The sequence below is a fragment of the Solea solea genome, chromosome 7, assembly GCF_958295425.1.
Source record: "Solea solea chromosome 7, fSolSol10.1, whole genome shotgun sequence".
Classification (NCBI taxonomy): Eukaryota; Metazoa; Chordata; class Actinopteri; order Pleuronectiformes; family Soleidae; genus Solea; species Solea solea.
The window spans coordinates 18,938,109-18,955,647 of NC_081140.1; the positions used below are offsets into that span (position 1 = coordinate 18,938,109).

Below are 17,539 nucleotides of genomic sequence, written 5' to 3' on the forward strand. Positions count from 1 at the left end.
TTCAGCTTCCTTCTGAATGGTGCTTCATCAATCAGCAGCATCAGGACGCCGCCGTTTTCCCGGAAACTGCTGGGACTCCTGGGAGCTCGCTCAGCATGCAATTACCTACTTGCCATCATCCCTGCAATTAGTCCAATTAAAGTTTAACAACCAACACAGAAACGGTAGAGAGACAATAAACGGGAGCTAATGTCCTGTCACTTTATTTCCAAAAGGGAACACAAAAGTGACATATAATTTTTCTTTCTCACCTCTGTTATAAACGTTTCACCTATGTTTGATGAAGGTTGAAGGAAGAATAATAAAAGTAAATCTCCTCTGACAGGTCTGTTGTTGCTGCTGCTGAACATTCAAAGGCTCTCACAGTGAGGAAATACCTACTGATCAATAACAAGAAGACTCCCCTGACACTGAGCGTACGACACACACTCACACTGATGCCAATTCCGTGACATTGTGATGGCACAGGTGATTTATTTTTTTAACTTAAATATAACTTGTGAAATGTTTCATATTCAGTCTTTTTCTTCTGAGTCTTCACAGGAAGTGATGTAATTAATGGACATTTATGGTTTCCTCTCTGACTCTCTGTTCTCTTGTCCTAAAGGTCAGCACTAATCGTCAGCTACCTGTACATCAGCATGAACTATGAGCTAAATGCTAACAGCAGTATGCTATAACATGCCGTTTAACACAGAGGTCTCAAACTCTTCATAACAAGTTATAATGAGTTAGTTCAGTATGTTTTTTTCTTATTCATAGATTCATTTTGCATCATAAATATATATTTCATTTATATTGTGAACTATTTATCATTCTACATCAAAATTAACACTTTTATTTTGAAATTATGATGTTTTTTCCCCCTACTGACCAAACTAGACACTATGTTAAGTTATCCTCCACATGAGGGTTGTGGGGGTGCCGTGCCAATCTCAGCTGACATAGGGTGATAGGCGGGGGTCACACACTGTACAGGTCACCAGTCCATCACAGGGCCACATAGAGACAAACAACCGTCCACTCTCACAACTAGTGTTGCCTAATCCCCATATTGAATTTTTTTGGACTGTGGGAAGAAACTGGAGAACCCGGAGAAAACCCAAGCACACACGGGGAGAACATGCAAACTCCATGCAGAAAGGCCCTTGTTCCGACCGGGTCGTAAACCCGGGTCTTCGTGCTGGAAATGCAAGCGTGCTAACCACCATACCAACCGTGTGGCCCATAACATTGCTCTAATAAATCACAAAAAAAATCATACAAATCATGGTGTTTTGAATACGATACATTCAAATCTTCTGCTCTATTTCATATTATTTCTGTTGTTGATAGTTTAAGTGCTCGCAGTGAACATGGCTGCCAGTGAGGACACGTGGAAAAATGGATTTTACCCACTTAACAAAGGCTCATCAAATTATAACAGCTTTTCCCAACAGGACACTGAAGTTTGCGTCACTTAGTAAACTGCTTACTCTCTCACCACAAAAACTCTGTGAAGAAAATCAGTTATTTTACATCACAGCGCTTCATTCACTGCTGCCTCCATCATAAATGATGTACATTTTGTGTCCCTGTGTGAACATGTGCCTGCCTGTATCGTGGGTTTCTTGGCACAGGGGGCGCTCACAGCAAAGTCAGTACTGACAACCACAAAACTGTAAAATCACTTTAAAATATCTTACTGTTACATTTTCTGTCTCCTCAGTGGCAACACAAAGACTGCACCATGCAGAAATAAAATGTGTGAGTTTTTAAAATATCTGCCCCTTGTCGCCATGACAACTTCACTGTTCTTATCAGCTTCGACCACATGATGGTTTCACTCAGTGAAATTACTTCAGCAGCAGCAGCAGCAGCAGAGCTGCTCTGTATGTCCGACCAATCACACTCAGCTCATTAATATGCTCCTGACACAACACACTTGGATCATTCAGCCTGCAAACACACACACACACACACACACACACACACACACACACACACACGAGATGTTGTGTTCTGAACCCAGAACACAACAGCAGCTCCACAGCAGACACCAGGTCAAACAAGAAATAAAAGTCTGTGGTCACTGACATTAATGGGAACCTCAAATACGTCATTATCATGCTGATGCACGTATGTTTCTCTTCTATATGAAGATTCTTTCTATGTTACAGTGTGATATTATGTGTGACATCGGTAAAGCACTGAATTCACTGTGATCACGTCCTGTCTTCAGAAAACCATAATAACACAGATAAACATGACTGCATTACTGTGGCACTGAAGGAAACTTCATCTAGGAAGTTCTGAATGAAGCTCTGCACACTCTGCCTTCTAAAGGGAGTTTGCTGTAGATAATATTAACAATAAATGATGTCCGTCCTTCCATCCATCTTCTAGTGCTTCATCCTCCACATGAGGGTTGTGGGAGGCGCTGGTGTCAACCCCAGCTGACATAGGACGATAAGGTAGAGTACACCCTGAACACTCTCACCTACGGTCAATTTAGAATTGACCTAATCCCCAAATCACATTCATGTAGATGTATTCTGACTGGTCGGTGTGTTGATGTATTATTGTGACAGGTCGGTGTGTTGATGTATTATTGTGACTGGTCGGTGTGTTGTTGTATTATTGTGACTGGTCGGTGTGTTGATGTATTATTGTGACTGGTCGGTGTGTTGTTGTATTATTGTGACAGGTCGGTGTGTTGATGTATTATTGTGACTGGTCGGTGTGTGTTGTTGTATTATTGTGACTGGTCGGTGTGTTGATGTATTATTGTGACTGGTCGGTGTGTTGATGTATTATTGTGACTGGTCGGTGTGTTGATGTATTATTGTGACTGGTCAGTGTGTTGTTGTATTATTGTGACTGGTCAGTGTGTTGTTGTATTATTGTGACTGGTCGGTGCGTTGATGTATTATTGTGACTAGTCAGTGTGTTGTTGTATTATTGTGACTGGTCGGTGCGTTGATGTATTATTGTGACTGGTCGGTGTGGTGTTGTATTATTGTGACTGGTCGATGTGTTGATGTATTATTGTGACTGGTCGGTGTGTTGTTGTATTATTGTGACTGGTCGGTGTGTTGTTGTATTATTGTGACTGGTCGGTGTGTTGTTGTATTATTGTGACTGGTCGGTGTGTTGTATTATTTTGACTGGTCGGTGCGTTGATGTATTATTGTGACTGGTCGGTGTGTTGTTGTATTATTGTGACTGGTCGGTGTGTTGTTGTATTATTGTGACAGGTCGGTGTGTTGTTGTATTATTGTGACTCGTCGGTGTGTTGTTGTATTATTGTGACTGGTCGGTGTGTTGATGTATTATTGTGACTGGTCAGTGTGTTGATGTATTATTGTGACTGGTCAGTGTGTTGATGTATTATTGTGACTGGTCGGTGTGTTGTTGTATTATTGTGACTGGTCGTGTGTTGATGTATTATTGTGACTGGTCGGTGTGTTGTTGTATTCTAACTGGTGGGTAAATAGAATTCTGATAGTGTTTGGATTTTGTAGATCAGTGGACAGTCACAGAGAGATAGAGGACTCTCCATATGTTCTGAACTGGTTTCTGATGGACTTGTCTCATGGTTGCTGTTCTAAAGTGGATTAGTTTCCAGGGTTACTGTTCTCTAGTGGACAGGACCAGTCCACACTGGCTGATTTTGGACTGATCAACTGGTTTTGGTGACATCATTCAAGGCAGTGGTGTGAAGGAACAACAACAATAAAATATTAAATATATCACTGCAGATAATTAACAGTAGAATTATTAATAGTAGTATTAGTTTTTACACTGAGAACGGACAACAAACACACACACACCTCTAAATAAAAGCAAATATACTGCTCATATTTGAAAAAGAAGAAGCCTACAGACATCACACTTGCTGGAGGTTCTGACAGAGCGTTACATAACACTCACACATACACAGACACTGTCAGTATTTAAAAGGCCTTGGAGGAACCAGCAGAACAATGTGAGGGAAATGTAAAACACAACCAGCTGCACTTCACAAACACAAACACACACACACACACACATAGAAATGTAAAACACACACACACACTTACCTTGTTCCTTTATCTCCCATTCTGACGACAGAGACTGTTCTACAGCAGCTGAATGCAGAGATGATGGAGGACGGTGGGAGGGATGCCGTCACCGTGGAAACTGAGTGTAGGGTGTCTCTGTCTCTCTCTCTCTCAGCAAAACATCGTCATCCCATCAGATTCTCCTCCATCTGAGCTGTGATCCTGCAAATGACTGAGTGAGTGAGTGAGCGAGCCCACCACTCTGCTGCTCCTCCTCTTTAACTCACCCCCCCCTCCCTTTCCTCGCTCACTGCCTGGTTGTGTCTCCCTCTCTCTCTCTCTCTCTCTGCTGCTCTCGGACTCATTAGCAGTAAAAAGTGTTAAAACACGAAAGAGCCAGAGGACACGTTTTTTTCTGTCTTTTTGTGTGTGACATTAAAATGAGGCTGCAGCTGCACTCTGACCTTCATCATCATCATCATCATCATAATCAACCGTCCATTGTCATCCCTCCTAAATTTAGAGAAACATTCATCTGTATTTTCAGCTTCACACATCAAAAAAGTAAATGTATGGAGAATCAACTGTGCCATGTAGTGTGGACAAATAAAATGTTTTATTAATATTAAAATATGGATACTTCTTTATCTCTATAAGCTAATTCTGCATGTGTACAAGAGGCATCTGATTTAGTAGTTACCAGCAAGTAATAGAGACCAAAAAGAAGAGGGACACATTTAGTGAAATGCATCATTTTAATTTATCTACAGACATGTATTTATGCAGATTAGTCAATAATTTACTAGTGTGTGTGTGTGTGGGGGGGGGGGGGGGGGTACTAGCCCTGATAGCCACTGTCTACACTAGAAGCCCCAAAATATGGGCTAAATACAAAATACTGGCCAAGAGGCTAATTCACCACCTGACTAAGCAGCGCATGGCCTCCCTCAGTAAAGGTGCCTTTAGAACACCTTTGTAAAGAGAATTTTGTGTCATATTTTACTTTTGATTTGGAAAAAAACTAAACAGATGACACTGGGCAAAATACTTGACTGGTGGCTTCAGAGTTTAGTTGGAGGCAGCAGCTGCTTCCTGTTTGCTCATTAATGACCTCAGCCTCCAGCACTGAAGCTGCTCATGTTTGTCACCCGGTATTTTTAAAACTGGACGACAGTTTGTGACGAGAAATGCCCATGAGCAGAGACGAGCGAAGACAGGAGAGAGGAAACGAATGAGGAGATGAGGACAGAGACAACAGGATGAAGGGCAACAGAAAAACAGGAAACATCACAAATACAAAAAAAAAAACTGAACAGAAATCAAACAACCTCCTTGCAGATGAGGGTTTTACCTGCGTATCAGATATCATCTAAAACACAATAATTACCTGCAAATAAAGTTTCTTTCCATTAATTCACACTCCTGCGGTTTTCAAAATTTAAGTCACACTTTGAATTTGTCTTTCAGAAGTCTGAGTTTCTATTCATCCACGCTAAAACAATAGCATTCAATTTCCAAAATAAAAGTCTCAGTTTCATTTCCAAAATAAAATGGGGCCACTGAAAACTCTTAACCTTAGCAACAGTGATGGATTTTAAAACGACAATATTTCACTCCGACTGTAAAATTGTGTGTTTCAGATGAGAACATGGCAGTAAAGTCATTTATGTTTTGAGTATGAAAAATGTTCAGTGAATGCGTTGCTCCTGTAAAGGATATAATCCTGTGTTTCCGGTCTCCCTCCCTGCTCAGATGCAATCAGAGCATCGACTTTTCTCTTTGAAGCCTCTGACTTTGCTCTTCAAACAGAGGATTACCGCAGACACTTTTAATCTCCAGTTCACCGCTGAGCGCTGCTCCGTCTCCTTGCTCTGACTCCTTGTCAAGTTTTTTTGTCTTGCTGGGTTTCAGTCAAAATAAAACCCAGTGTGAATCATAAACCTGAGAATTATTGATCTGGCACATGAACGCATTATTGACGTTTGCATCACAAATCTGTCGACTCGTCATTGCATCATTTATTAATCATTAAACTCGAGCTGGAGCTGGACGAGTGGCAGAAAGTGGACGCATGAATTATGAGCAGATAAAGCAGGTCATAAATATAAATAATTCATGTATTATTTCACAAATTATAAAAGGGTTAGAGGTCACCTTTCAGTTTCTCAATTAATAAAACAATAAAGTTAATGATACACTGTTACAATAAAATCTAACAAAGTTTTGTCCCTTTTGTAGAAATGGAAATAAAAAATAATCCCTGTAACTGTTTGTTTGTAAGGTGCTGTTTTCTTTTCTGGACTGGCTGTTTCAGAAGTCACTCCACAGGACAGCCCGCCTACTCTTGTCCACGCTGACAACGTATTTGCCTGACAGAGACCAGGACACGGCACTGATGGACGAACTGAAGACAGAGAAGGTGGAGAAGGAAGATAAATAAAAGAAAAGTACATTTGTACGTTTGTTTGTTTGTTTTTTATTTCTGAAATAACACATGGAGTTCCTCAAGGAAGCACCCTGGAGCCTCTGCTATTTCTTAAAGAGGTCGACACAAGTTAACATGGAGTCATAAAATGTATTGAGTGACTTAATGTATGTGCACTGATCCTGTTTTTCTAAGCAACACAGAAAAAAACTGTACACTCTAAAAAGTTCAAAAATGTATATATGTATAGTTGACAAACATACACAGAAAACTAATTAAAAGTAAACAAAGTGTCCTGTATTTTGTGTTGTGCATTAAACTGGAAAAGCTTTTAACTGTAGTTGGATGTGATATTACTTTAAAGAACATGTAAAGCAAATGCATAGTTTCTTCTCTTCACACACTGTACATGTTAGAAAATAGTGGCTGAGAACAGGTGAAAATATTTGAAATTGTTTGTAAAGACTGAAAACTGTTTCTCTCAAGTAGTTATAGTTAGCATAACTCCTCCTCCTCAAATGCTATAATGATATGAAAACCCGAGTAACTGCACCTGACCGCCTCTGGTTTGAGATTTTCTTTGTCCTGAAAATGCGTTTTACCTTGATGTGAAATATGCAGAAAAGCTCTGCCTTTTTATTTAAACATTCCTAAGGATGACGAAATTAAATAGAGAAGAAGAAGAGAAAGAAGGCTGCTGTGAGGCTGCAGGCCCCACTGAAAAGTCAAAACCAGCTCTGTGGTTGTGTACAGTGGTAACATTTAAAGTGCAGTCTGTGCGACTTGGGATGTAAAATTATATTTAAATTTATGTGTAACAAAGAACATAAATGATTTATTAAATGATAAAATATTCATAACACTGATGACACGAGATTCCTCAGGGAAATACCTTGGGGCCTTTAATGTGTCTAATCAAATTTTATAAAACAAAAAACACGGACTGATTATATCCATGGTCTCATCCTGGTTTTTGAAAAGCCAGCCCGAATATTTCTAGTGAACTGTGAGCCAGAGATGCACAGATGTTCTACAGTCACAGTGCTCCCCTTGAGCCCCTCTTGATGCTTACATTTGAACAACTTCTCCCATTTTAGACCATGTTGAATCCCCCAGGGCTAACAACAACAACAGCTATTGAGGTAATGTAAGCCTTAAAAAGTGCAGGTTTCACAGTAGCATGAACTGACCAGAACTAACAGAACTGGCTTATATTTTAGTGGAGGTTCTAAGTGACGCTTCGTGCATATCGTGCATTTATATATTGAGTATGATACCTGTGTTTATCGGGAAGGCGTGTCTCCAGGTCTCCAGTAGAGGCGTTCCAGATGTAAACTGCGCCGTCTGCTGATCCGGCCACCACAAAACAGCCATCAGGACTAAAGAAAGAGAGAGAGAGAACATTAACTTATCGGGTTGGGGGCGGCTTCCGCATTAGCTTCAGTTTGGGCTGATGAATCATCAGGTTTTATTCATAAAGACACTTTTTCATTAATCCGATCACTTACAGTTAACGATCACTTATCAAGGCAACACCGCACTAACATTATTAGGTTCATAAAACATAAGACCATCTGAGACAGGAGCAGCTGTTGCCCATGTAATGTCTCACATCCAGCCTAATGACTTATCATATCTCTTTGTAGAGACATGTTTATGTTTGAACAGTTATACACAGAGCAACCTAGTCCTGCTGTCACCATGGAAACAGCAGAAAATGTAAGACACAGCTTCTCATTTCCCTCATCTCCCTCTCTCTCTCTTTCCATCTCAGACATCTAATCTTTGACCCTGTGAACTTCTCTTTGTCTCCATGTGAAATTAAACAATCACTTCAGGAGACATTGTTTCCTCACAACAAATGAAATCAACCTACTGGAGAGACCATATGAATCATATTAAGCTGTGGTCAGATGAGGTGCATGACATCACCTGAGTCACAGTGACCTCACCTGATGACGGCCTTGGTGCTATCGCTTCCGCAGGTGAACCCTTCAGCTCTGACAGACAGAAAACACACTATCAGCTGTTCGTCCGACTCCCTCTTACACAGACGTCGTCACACACGTGAGACCCCTACCTGAAGCACACTCGCTCGCTCCACCTCCGCAGGTCAACCAGCTGGAGGCAGTTGTCACGGCAACAGCTCAGCAGCTGACGATGGTCGCAGCTCAGGTCCAGGGAGGTGACTTTGCCCTGAGAGGGAAGCTCCTGGACGCAGCTGACCGCCCTGAATCACAGAGATGTACTCATCAGACATGTTTCAGTCCGAAGAGATGAGATGGTGAACAGGTGAGTGGGAGATGTGATGAACAGATGACATGAAACAAGTGAGTCACCTGTACAGTGAGTGCTTTCTTAAGTTGTATTGTTCTTAGGTTAAACAGGAACTGACCGAGCAAAGAACAAATAGATAATTATGTCATTAGTAAACAGACAGTAAAACGGATTACATCATCGTTTATAATGAAGTCTAATAAATCATTTTGGGATTACGGCCAATCACAGCCCCATCAGGAACAGGGAGAGAGGGTGTTGGCAGTGTGTGATTGGTAAAGAGAGATGCCAGTCATCTGGGGTCAGACTCTGTTCTGCAGGCTGAGCTGTTGCTAGGCAACAGAGGAAGACAGGGAGTCGCCACAGAGATGCCCGAGAGGATACATAAGGTGTGAGGTTTTAAATTACAGTCATTAGTCAAGGGAGGGCGCTGCCACAGAGCAAACTGACTGTAAATCACTCTGCTGTGATTCTGCCGCTTCTACTGATGGAGTGAAGTGGTGAATTGGGAAAAATTGTTAAATAATAGAGTGAAATTGTGAAGTGGCGCAGTCAAAATATGAAAATGTAAGGGTAATGTGGTGAAGTAGTGAAATGAAGTGGTGAAGGAGTCAACGAGTGAACTGGTAAAGACAGGGCATTGAACTTAAATGAAATTGTAAATAGGTGAAGTGGTGATGGAGTGGAGTGGTGAAATGAAGTGGTGAAGCAGTGAAATGAAGTGATGAAATGATGCAGTGAAAAGGAAAGATGGTGTGGGAAAGTGGTGAAATAGTGACATGCTCACATTGAGTGGTGTAACAGTGTAGTAGTAACATTAGGTGTTGACGAAGTAACGTGTAGTGGTAAAATGATTAAGTGAAATGGTGAAGTACCAAATAGTGAAGCCGTGAGATGGTGAGATGATGCCTTTATCATCACTCTGAACATGTTGGCACATGAAGAAAACAACAGTTGTGTCTCAGGTCCAGACAGCCTACAACTGAATACAGAAATAGAGAAGCTGCTGCACTGTTATGTGCCGCCACCATCCTCAAGCTCATCAATGAGACAGTAAAGTGGTGATGTGGTGAAATGAAGTGCCAATAATAAAAAAAAATGAAGAGGTGAAATGACAAAGTATTACCTGGAGTCCCAGACTCTGATCTTAGAGTCGTAGTGTCCACTGATGATACAGTTCTCAGAACAGACGAGGTCACTACAGTATGACGACACTTCAACTACCTGCACACCTGCACACAGAGGTGACCACTCAGTACACAGTCACAGACAAACCACTAAGCAGTCACTACCTCGTCATCAGTGAGACTCACAGGCAGCTCTGTGCAGGTCCCACACTCTGATGGTTCCGTCTGCACTTCCCGTCACCACCTGATGAAGTAAACCGCGGAACCTTGCTGCTGTCACCTTCCGGGTATGTCCTGTCAGAGTCAGCTGACGCAGACAGGTGACACACACGTGTGAGACACACATGTGAGACACACATGTGAGACACACATGTGAGACAAAGAGAGATGAAACATTTTCTTCTCTCGTACAAACACAAACACATTGATATCAGACACATCTGTCCAGTCTGACTCAAAGGCATCAATCTCATGTGGTCACAGGAGATGCATCCAAGATACATGTTAATGCCAGGTGTGAACAGTCATACTATCAGCTCTCTGCATACAATCACATGCACCAATGATGGATGTTAATACCAGGTCTGAATGGGGCCACAGACAAGTGAGATACGCAGCATGGTGTAGTTACCTTGGGAACAGAGTCATCTAGCCGCCACAACAAGGCAGACCTATCATAGGATGCTGCGAGGACCCTGGAACCCTGATGAAAAGAGAGTCACAGAACAGGTAACTCAGAGCACAGGTGAGTCAGTGCTCAGGTATATCACAGCACAGGAGAGTCAAAGCTTAGTTGAATCACCCACCACTGGATCAAACTCAACACAGGTGATGCCCTCAGTGCTGCCGTCCAGTGTAGCTCTGTGTGTCAGCAAGCCTGGAGACAGCACATTTGAGTTGACCGTCAAACCCTAAAATTAATTGTTGTTATTGACAATGTAAGCAGACACCGCCTTACCTGCTTGGATGTCCCACAGCTTAATGACTTTGTCAGTTCCTCCGGTAGCCACCATGTCTGAACTGGAGCTGAACCTCACAGTGTTGATGCTTTCCTCATGGGCTTCCTGAGAGAAGGGGCGTCGTAATGTTACAGGTTGTCCTTTGACCTTCAGCTTAAGCAATGTCATAGCATTTTTCACCAAGATCTCCACAAGTACATCCCAAAGATTCGCAGTTTGAGCCCAATGAGTCTTGCCATGGGCCACATGGCAACGTAGTGGCCAACACTGTTGCCTCACAGCAAGAAGGTTGCCAGTTTGAATCCCAGTTCGACTGAGATCTTTTCTGTGTGGAGTTTGTATGTTCTCCCTGTGTGTGCGTAGGTTTTCTCCAGGTACTCCAGTTTCCTCCCCCAGTCCCAAAACATGCAGAGGTTAACTGGACACTCTCAATTGGCCTTAAGTATGAATGTGAATGTCATCTCCTGGCAATCCACAGGCTGTATGTTAGGCACTAAGCAAAATATTATGTACTTGGCTTATTTGGCTGGGCAGTGTGTGTGTGTGTGTGTATTACCAGTACTTGCAGAGCTGTGGCAGGAACTCGGGCTGACATACAGATTCCTACAGGATAAATCCGATCCTCGTCCGGACTGCAGACTGAGTGACCCCGCCTCTTCTTTCTGACATCACACAAACACACAGTGAGTTGCAGGTGTGAGGTCAGTCAGCTGAGAGACACAAGGGACACGGACAAGAGGACTCACTCAAACAGTCCTCTTAGGGAGGTGAGGATCCCCACAGAGGTAGCTGATGCCGACCTGAGGAGACGTAAACATCTGTGATGTGCTCTCAGGTGTGTCATTGACGGCACCTCACCACAAGTGAACTGACTGACAGTCAAACACCAATGACTGTGACGACATCTCACCTGAAAAGTCTTGTGTGTCTTTGTTCTGTCATCACGTCCGGGTTTTCCTTCTCTGGGGATGTTGACCTAGAGTTCGGAGCGCTGACACTGTAACATGCCAACATTCAACAGTGAGGGGCATCCACACACAAGCTGATGATGTCACAATAACACGGACAGTACTACCACATTGTTTAGGTGTGAATCAGAAGACAGGTGAAGGACAGTAAGATGCACAAGATGAAGAAGATCAGTCCAGTTGACTCTCTCACCTGTCGATGGTGATCTCTGACATGGCGGCCGACTGTAGCTCCCTCTGCAGGTTCGCTTCACGAGCTCTGAGGGCAATTATATAAACAAGAATGACAGAGATTAATGAATCAGAGGGGTCACAGAAAAGGCGTGTCTGGAGAACAGGTGTTCAGGTGAGATGAACGGGTGTGTTCAGGTGAGGTGAACGGGTGTGCTGTGGTGCATTCAGGTACTTGGTCTTGCGTTCGTTGCGGCTGTTCATACGGGCGGCAGCCTGTCGTTTCTGGTGAATCATGTCCTCCAGCAGGTGCACCTCTTTGAACTTCTCCTCCCTGAGTCTTGACTCTGCCTCTCTCTGTCGTTCCAGCAAGGCATCATAATCCATCTTCAATGCCCCATTCTCCTTCTGAACCTGCTCGACCAGCTCCCGCAGCCCGTGACGGGCATCAAACGCACTGCTAGCCCGTTGCCGCGCTACCTGCAGGCTGGAGACACAAGTCCAGTTTAAGGTTCAGTTCACACAATACTAGAAACCCATGTTGATCCATGTTTTTAAGTGATAAACTTAAAATGCTTCTGCTCTAGATTAATGTACTGAAAAATAATTCTAAAGTTTCAAATGTTTACATTGTAGTTGTTTGTGTGTCGCTCACCTGGATTGTTGCTCCTCCAGAACACATTCCTTGATCTTAATCTGCTGCTGCAGCTCCACCACCTGATAGGCAAGCTGCGACAAAACAAGACTGGAGTGAAGAGGCTACCGATGTCAACTCTGAAATGAAATCTCTTATTAAATTTGAAATATAAATGTATTTTTCTACATCATTAATGGATCAACAATTACCTCAGTTACTCTTGTTTTCAGTTGCATTTTCTATCTGTCTGTCTATGAGCAGCATTTTGATAAAAACATTTGTGGAGATGTAGGTCATGGAATATTTCCTGAACATGTACATATGTGTGTTGTTTTGTGATGTTGCCATGTTTGTCTTGTGTTGCTTTGTCGTGTCGCAGTGTTATCATATTATCATAGAGTTGTTCTTGTTTGTTGTCATTGTTGTATTATGTTGTTGTCTGACCTCTCCTGTAGTTTTGTTCAGCTGATTCTTCTGCTGCAGCAGAGCAGAGATGGAGTTGCTGTCAGAGCAGGGCTGTCTGCACACACAAAACAACACACAGTGTTTTTAATTCACTCAATAATGGAGAACGCAGCAGGAGATTTTCTGAGTCCCATGTGTTCACAACAACAGGGGGAATGTCCAGTAGAAGTGAGGGGGCAAAAGCCTGGGTTGAGCCTTAGTAGGCAGGACACTCGCTCTCTCTGAATTATTTGCAGCTGTTCCTGCTGTGTTCTCACATGAGCTCACTCAGACTATATCCACAGATTTAACTGAGAAGCGGAGAGGAGAAGTTCCAGAAAATGTCTGGAGTGTTCTCACATGCAGCCCCACCCTCTGGACAATGTCAGGAGCACATCCAGACTTCAGTGCAGCTCTGAAAGCAGTTACAATATGAAGAAATAAGTAAACGCGATGAGTAAGGGGAGTTACCTGGTGGAGGAGCTCAGGATACCTTTGGTCAGACTGGCCTTGTCCAACAACTGAGTGTCTGAAAACAAATGAAGAACAGAGACGGTCAGTGATGACAATGTCACAGGTGATTAGTAAATGTATTCTCAGACGTCCAAAATAACAGTAAAAAAAGATTCAGTTGTTACATTTTAGCTGCGGTGCTAATAGATAACAAAAAATAATAAAACATTAACTGTGATTTTTGTTTCATTAGGTTTGTGTCTCACACCCAAGTGGAAACTAGTCATGATATCACCCACAGGAATCTGAACTCTGAATTTTGAAGGCTACAGAATCATGATTTGGTCAGCACCGTGTTGAGACTTTGCAACCAGAATTTTAGAGGAATCACCAGCAACCAGGCACCGACTGGAAATTACCAGCTGTCAATCACACTGGTGATAAATGCATTCAAATTGGCTCAAATTTATGCAAGATGCATAGAAACTGCAAATGGTCTAAGCTCACACTAATCGCCATTCAAACTCTGACAAGTTTAAGAATCCTGCCTAGTAAACAAAAATCACTTGAACAAACCTCATCATTTCTTTGTTTTTAACATTCTAAGATCTATCTTAGTTTTAGCTGACATTCACAAACAGCATTAATCTGACCAATGCGTGATTTCTAATGTCCGATGATGCAGTGAAACATTTCGTCCTTCAGCATCATGTGCATCCGATGACAAAGCAGCACATATACAAACACACCCGAGTCACGTCTCGGAGGAAGTGGAAACAACATGTGGTTCGGTTTTCTGACAACTTCTTGTTGCTGCATGGCAGAGCCAAGGCTGAAATAAGACTGAGTCATCTTCAATTTTAAAATAGTCGACTCACAAGTTCAGCGAATCACTGATTAAAGTTCAGGTTCTGTCTTGTGAAACCAGACATTTCTTGAAGGAAAGTTCAGGTTTTTTTGAAGTGTGGTTGTATGACGGACTGATACATAGTCTGCTGATATCAGCATGTGTCAATGTTACTGAAAACAACCTGAGACACAGAACCTCACCCTCACTGATCTGTTTTCACTGAGACTGAGCCTTCATGTCTCAGGCTGGCTTGAAAAAAATCTTACCCATGCCTTTATGACATCATCATTTGCTGACATCAATGTTCAAAGTAAAACCTTTACTGCTCAAAATGGTGAAACAGGAAATAACTTCATGCTTTGAACATAAATCACCCAAAGCCACAGCTGCCCAAAAATCTGTCATGGTTAATACACCAGAATGTAGAATCTCTTAAAACAACTGATTAAGATTTCAAATTATTTCATGTCATTTACTTGCACTGAATAGAAAAAATGTTTTAGTGGTTAAATGTTATGCTTGACTAATTTCTGACTTCTCAGAGAAGAAGTGCAGTGAGCCACCTCAAACTCGGGCATACAAAGGTGAATTCAGTTTGCTTAACAACAAAAACATTTTTAGTTTTAAACAAGTTTTAACAACAGGTGGTCTAATAAGTTTGTTAAGCACTGTATTTCAAAAGCACAAATGTGTGCATTTGTTGCTTGAAGATATTTGTTTGAAGTTTCTTGTTGGAAACGGCCGTCAAACAGTGTGATAAAGCAGTTAATCTGTTCTTAAGGTAGATTTTATTAAGTGAGCCTTTTGTGAAGAGGCTAGGATTAGACTTTCATGGAGTCCCAGGTAGCAACATGTAGCAACACAGTGTTCTTCAGCTCCTGTGTAACCACACTCCCAAAATTGTGCAGCAACAAGTGTGAGTCTGTCAGGTATCGAAGAACGCTACTGAACCAAACCTTATTCAGAAAATCTCTGTGTAAAGCAGAGGTCTCAAATTCAGGGCACGCAGGCCACATGTGGCCCCTCAGTCGATTTCATGCGGCCCACCCCAGATGTTTGTTTTTGATATTTATAGATTTATTTAGCATTATAAATGTTCAAAACAAACACTTTTATTTTGAAATGCTGTCAAATGTCATCACAATTGTCGCTATTGCAGTATCATGATGGTATATTGTGATATACTTTTACTGCCCCTGCTGAATAGTTATTTCCCTACAGATTCACTGGCCCCCTCCTGACAAGATTTGAAGCCCAAGTGGCCCCCACGTCCTTTGAGTTTGAGACCCCGGTTTAAAAGGGTGATGATTCGCTTAACCGCCAGACCTGCCATTTAAAACTATAATATATTACATTACTTTAAGATTAAATACCAAAGGCATTACACCGGGCAGACCGTCTCTGCTCACAGCCACAGATTCACCTTTGATTCAGGCTTCTTAAAAGGAGATAATAGCTGTTTTTTGAACGGAGTCTGGTTTTGATTTCGGAGTCGTATTTACGGGACTTTGACAGAATCAAACAGGTCAAACCGGTACTTGACGTTCGTACAGAAGTTGATCAGGTCCTGAAACATGGCATGCTGGTTCCTGTCTCGGTGTTTCAGTTGACGGACGATGTGTCTCTTCCAGGTGTCTCCTCCCGCAGCCAGGACCCGGCCGCTCGGCTCCGACGACCGGGGGCTGACGATCACAGCGGCCATAATGCGGAAAGAAGCTCCGAGCCCGGCTTGACGTCACATGCAGCTCCGAGTGAAAGCTCCGACCTGTACAGTGCGGCTTGTTTCGTCGTAATTTCGTTTCGTTTATTTGTTTTGTTTTGTTTTACTTTTCTCCACCAACTTCGTCGTCCATGCGGAGGCGGGCTTGAGGGCGGGGGCGCGCGCCCACACTGACAGCTGCCGGGTGTCAGCCAATCACCGCTCGCTCTCGCGTTTCCTGTTTTGCATGTTTCTGTAATTCTGGGTGTATGGAAGCCCTGAAGTGCCAAAACAACTTTTAATAGAATCAACAGCACTGTGTTGACTGTGTGTTTCAACAACAGACAAAGAAAAACAAAGACTATTTTGTTTGTTTTTTACCAACATATACACACACACATATATATATATATATATATATATATATATATATATATATATATATATATATATATATATATATATATATATATATATATATATATACACACACACATATATATATACACACACACATATATATATACACACATATATATATATATATATATATGTGTGTATATATATATATGTATATATATATATACACACATAAATATATATATATATATATGTGTGTGTATATATATATATATATATATATATATATATATATATATACATACATATATATATATATATATATACATATATATATACACACATATATATATACACATATATGTATATATATACATATACATATATATATATATTAAAAAAAAATCACACTGGCTACAGAGGCTCCATACCGATTTTCTATTTGCTACATGAATAAGATTTTTGGCTTAGATTAAAAAAAGTTTCATGATTAGGCTTAAGACAACATAAAACAACTGTTTTTTTCTTTGTCTTTAGGTCATAGAATGACTAAAAAAGATCCAGGCTCCCTCTTGTAGCATGACAAAAAAAAATCACTGAGAGTGTATGCTGGCATGCTAGACAGCATTAAATATGATAGAGTATTAGGGCCACATGAAGGAAAAAATTGGGGTTTTTTGTTGCCATGACGAGATTTATCATGACATCGAAATTTCAGGAATAAAGTTAGAACATCAACTCAAGTCGACTATAACGTGGATGGACTCTGAAACTGAGTTTTTGACCTGCTCAAACTCGTTTCTTGACTGGAAGCGGTAAAATATAAAGTCTCTCTTTAGTAAACACTCTCTTTAGTGGTGTTACAGTTAAATTAGAGTTTAATCTCCAGTTTAATCTTAGTCACTTAATAACCAGTCACTGATTTCCACTATTCACGATTAAACCAATTATGGAAATTCACTACAAAACATGGGATCTTTAGCACGTCACTTTTCATAATATAATCGAGTTTGGCTGTCATATTTTCTAAATCAGATGAACGCTAGTAGGATAAAGTTGTAACCATATCTCAAACGTGATTTACATATTTTTATTAATCCAGTAATTTGAGCATTGTTATTGAATATTTGGTGATGAGCATATAAAA

General features: G+C 41.4%; 2 protein-coding genes across 6 annotated transcripts in view; both read right to left on the reverse strand.

The window, feature by feature from the left end:
- Positions 1–4,208, reverse strand: part of arrb1 (arrestin, beta 1) — a 17,396-nt gene extending 13,188 nt beyond the window's left edge. For both annotated transcript variants that reach the window (XM_058633479.1, XM_058633477.1), the window contains exon 1: positions 4,062–4,208. In XM_058633479.1, coding sequence (XP_058489462.1) covers positions 4,062–4,081 — 20 coding nt within the window. In that variant the 5' untranslated portion in view covers positions 4,082–4,208. The remainder of the gene's footprint in view (positions 1–4,061) is intronic.
- LOC131462356 (protein Atg16l2-like) lies at positions 4,124–16,232 on the reverse strand. Of its 4 annotated transcripts, none has more exons than XM_058633476.1 (18): positions 15,885–16,231; positions 13,502–13,559; positions 13,031–13,106; positions 12,605–12,678; positions 12,185–12,436; positions 11,972–12,037; positions 11,721–11,807; positions 11,557–11,610; positions 11,367–11,472; positions 10,810–10,915; positions 10,658–10,728; positions 10,483–10,554; positions 10,038–10,158; positions 9,851–9,956; positions 8,528–8,677; positions 8,400–8,447; positions 7,725–7,826; positions 4,124–4,244 (listed from the first exon to the last, which is right to left on the reverse strand). In XM_058633476.1, exons 1-18 carry the CDS (start codon positions 16,033–16,035, stop codon positions 4,208–4,210), a joined length of 1,737 nt encoding a protein of 578 aa, XP_058489459.1. In that variant the 5' UTR covers positions 16,036–16,231; the 3' UTR covers positions 4,124–4,207. The 4 variants fall into 4 exon arrangements, 3 of the variants coding, with proteins under 3 accessions (XP_058489459.1, XP_058489457.1, XP_058489458.1); XM_058633474.1 differs by lacking the exon at positions 4,124–4,244 and adding an exon at positions 6,021–6,426 and having other exon boundaries at positions 15,885–16,229; XM_058633475.1 differs by lacking the exons at positions 4,124–4,244; positions 11,557–11,610 and adding an exon at positions 6,021–6,426 and having other exon boundaries at positions 15,885–16,229.
- Positions 16,233–17,539: the final 1,307 nt, after the last annotated feature.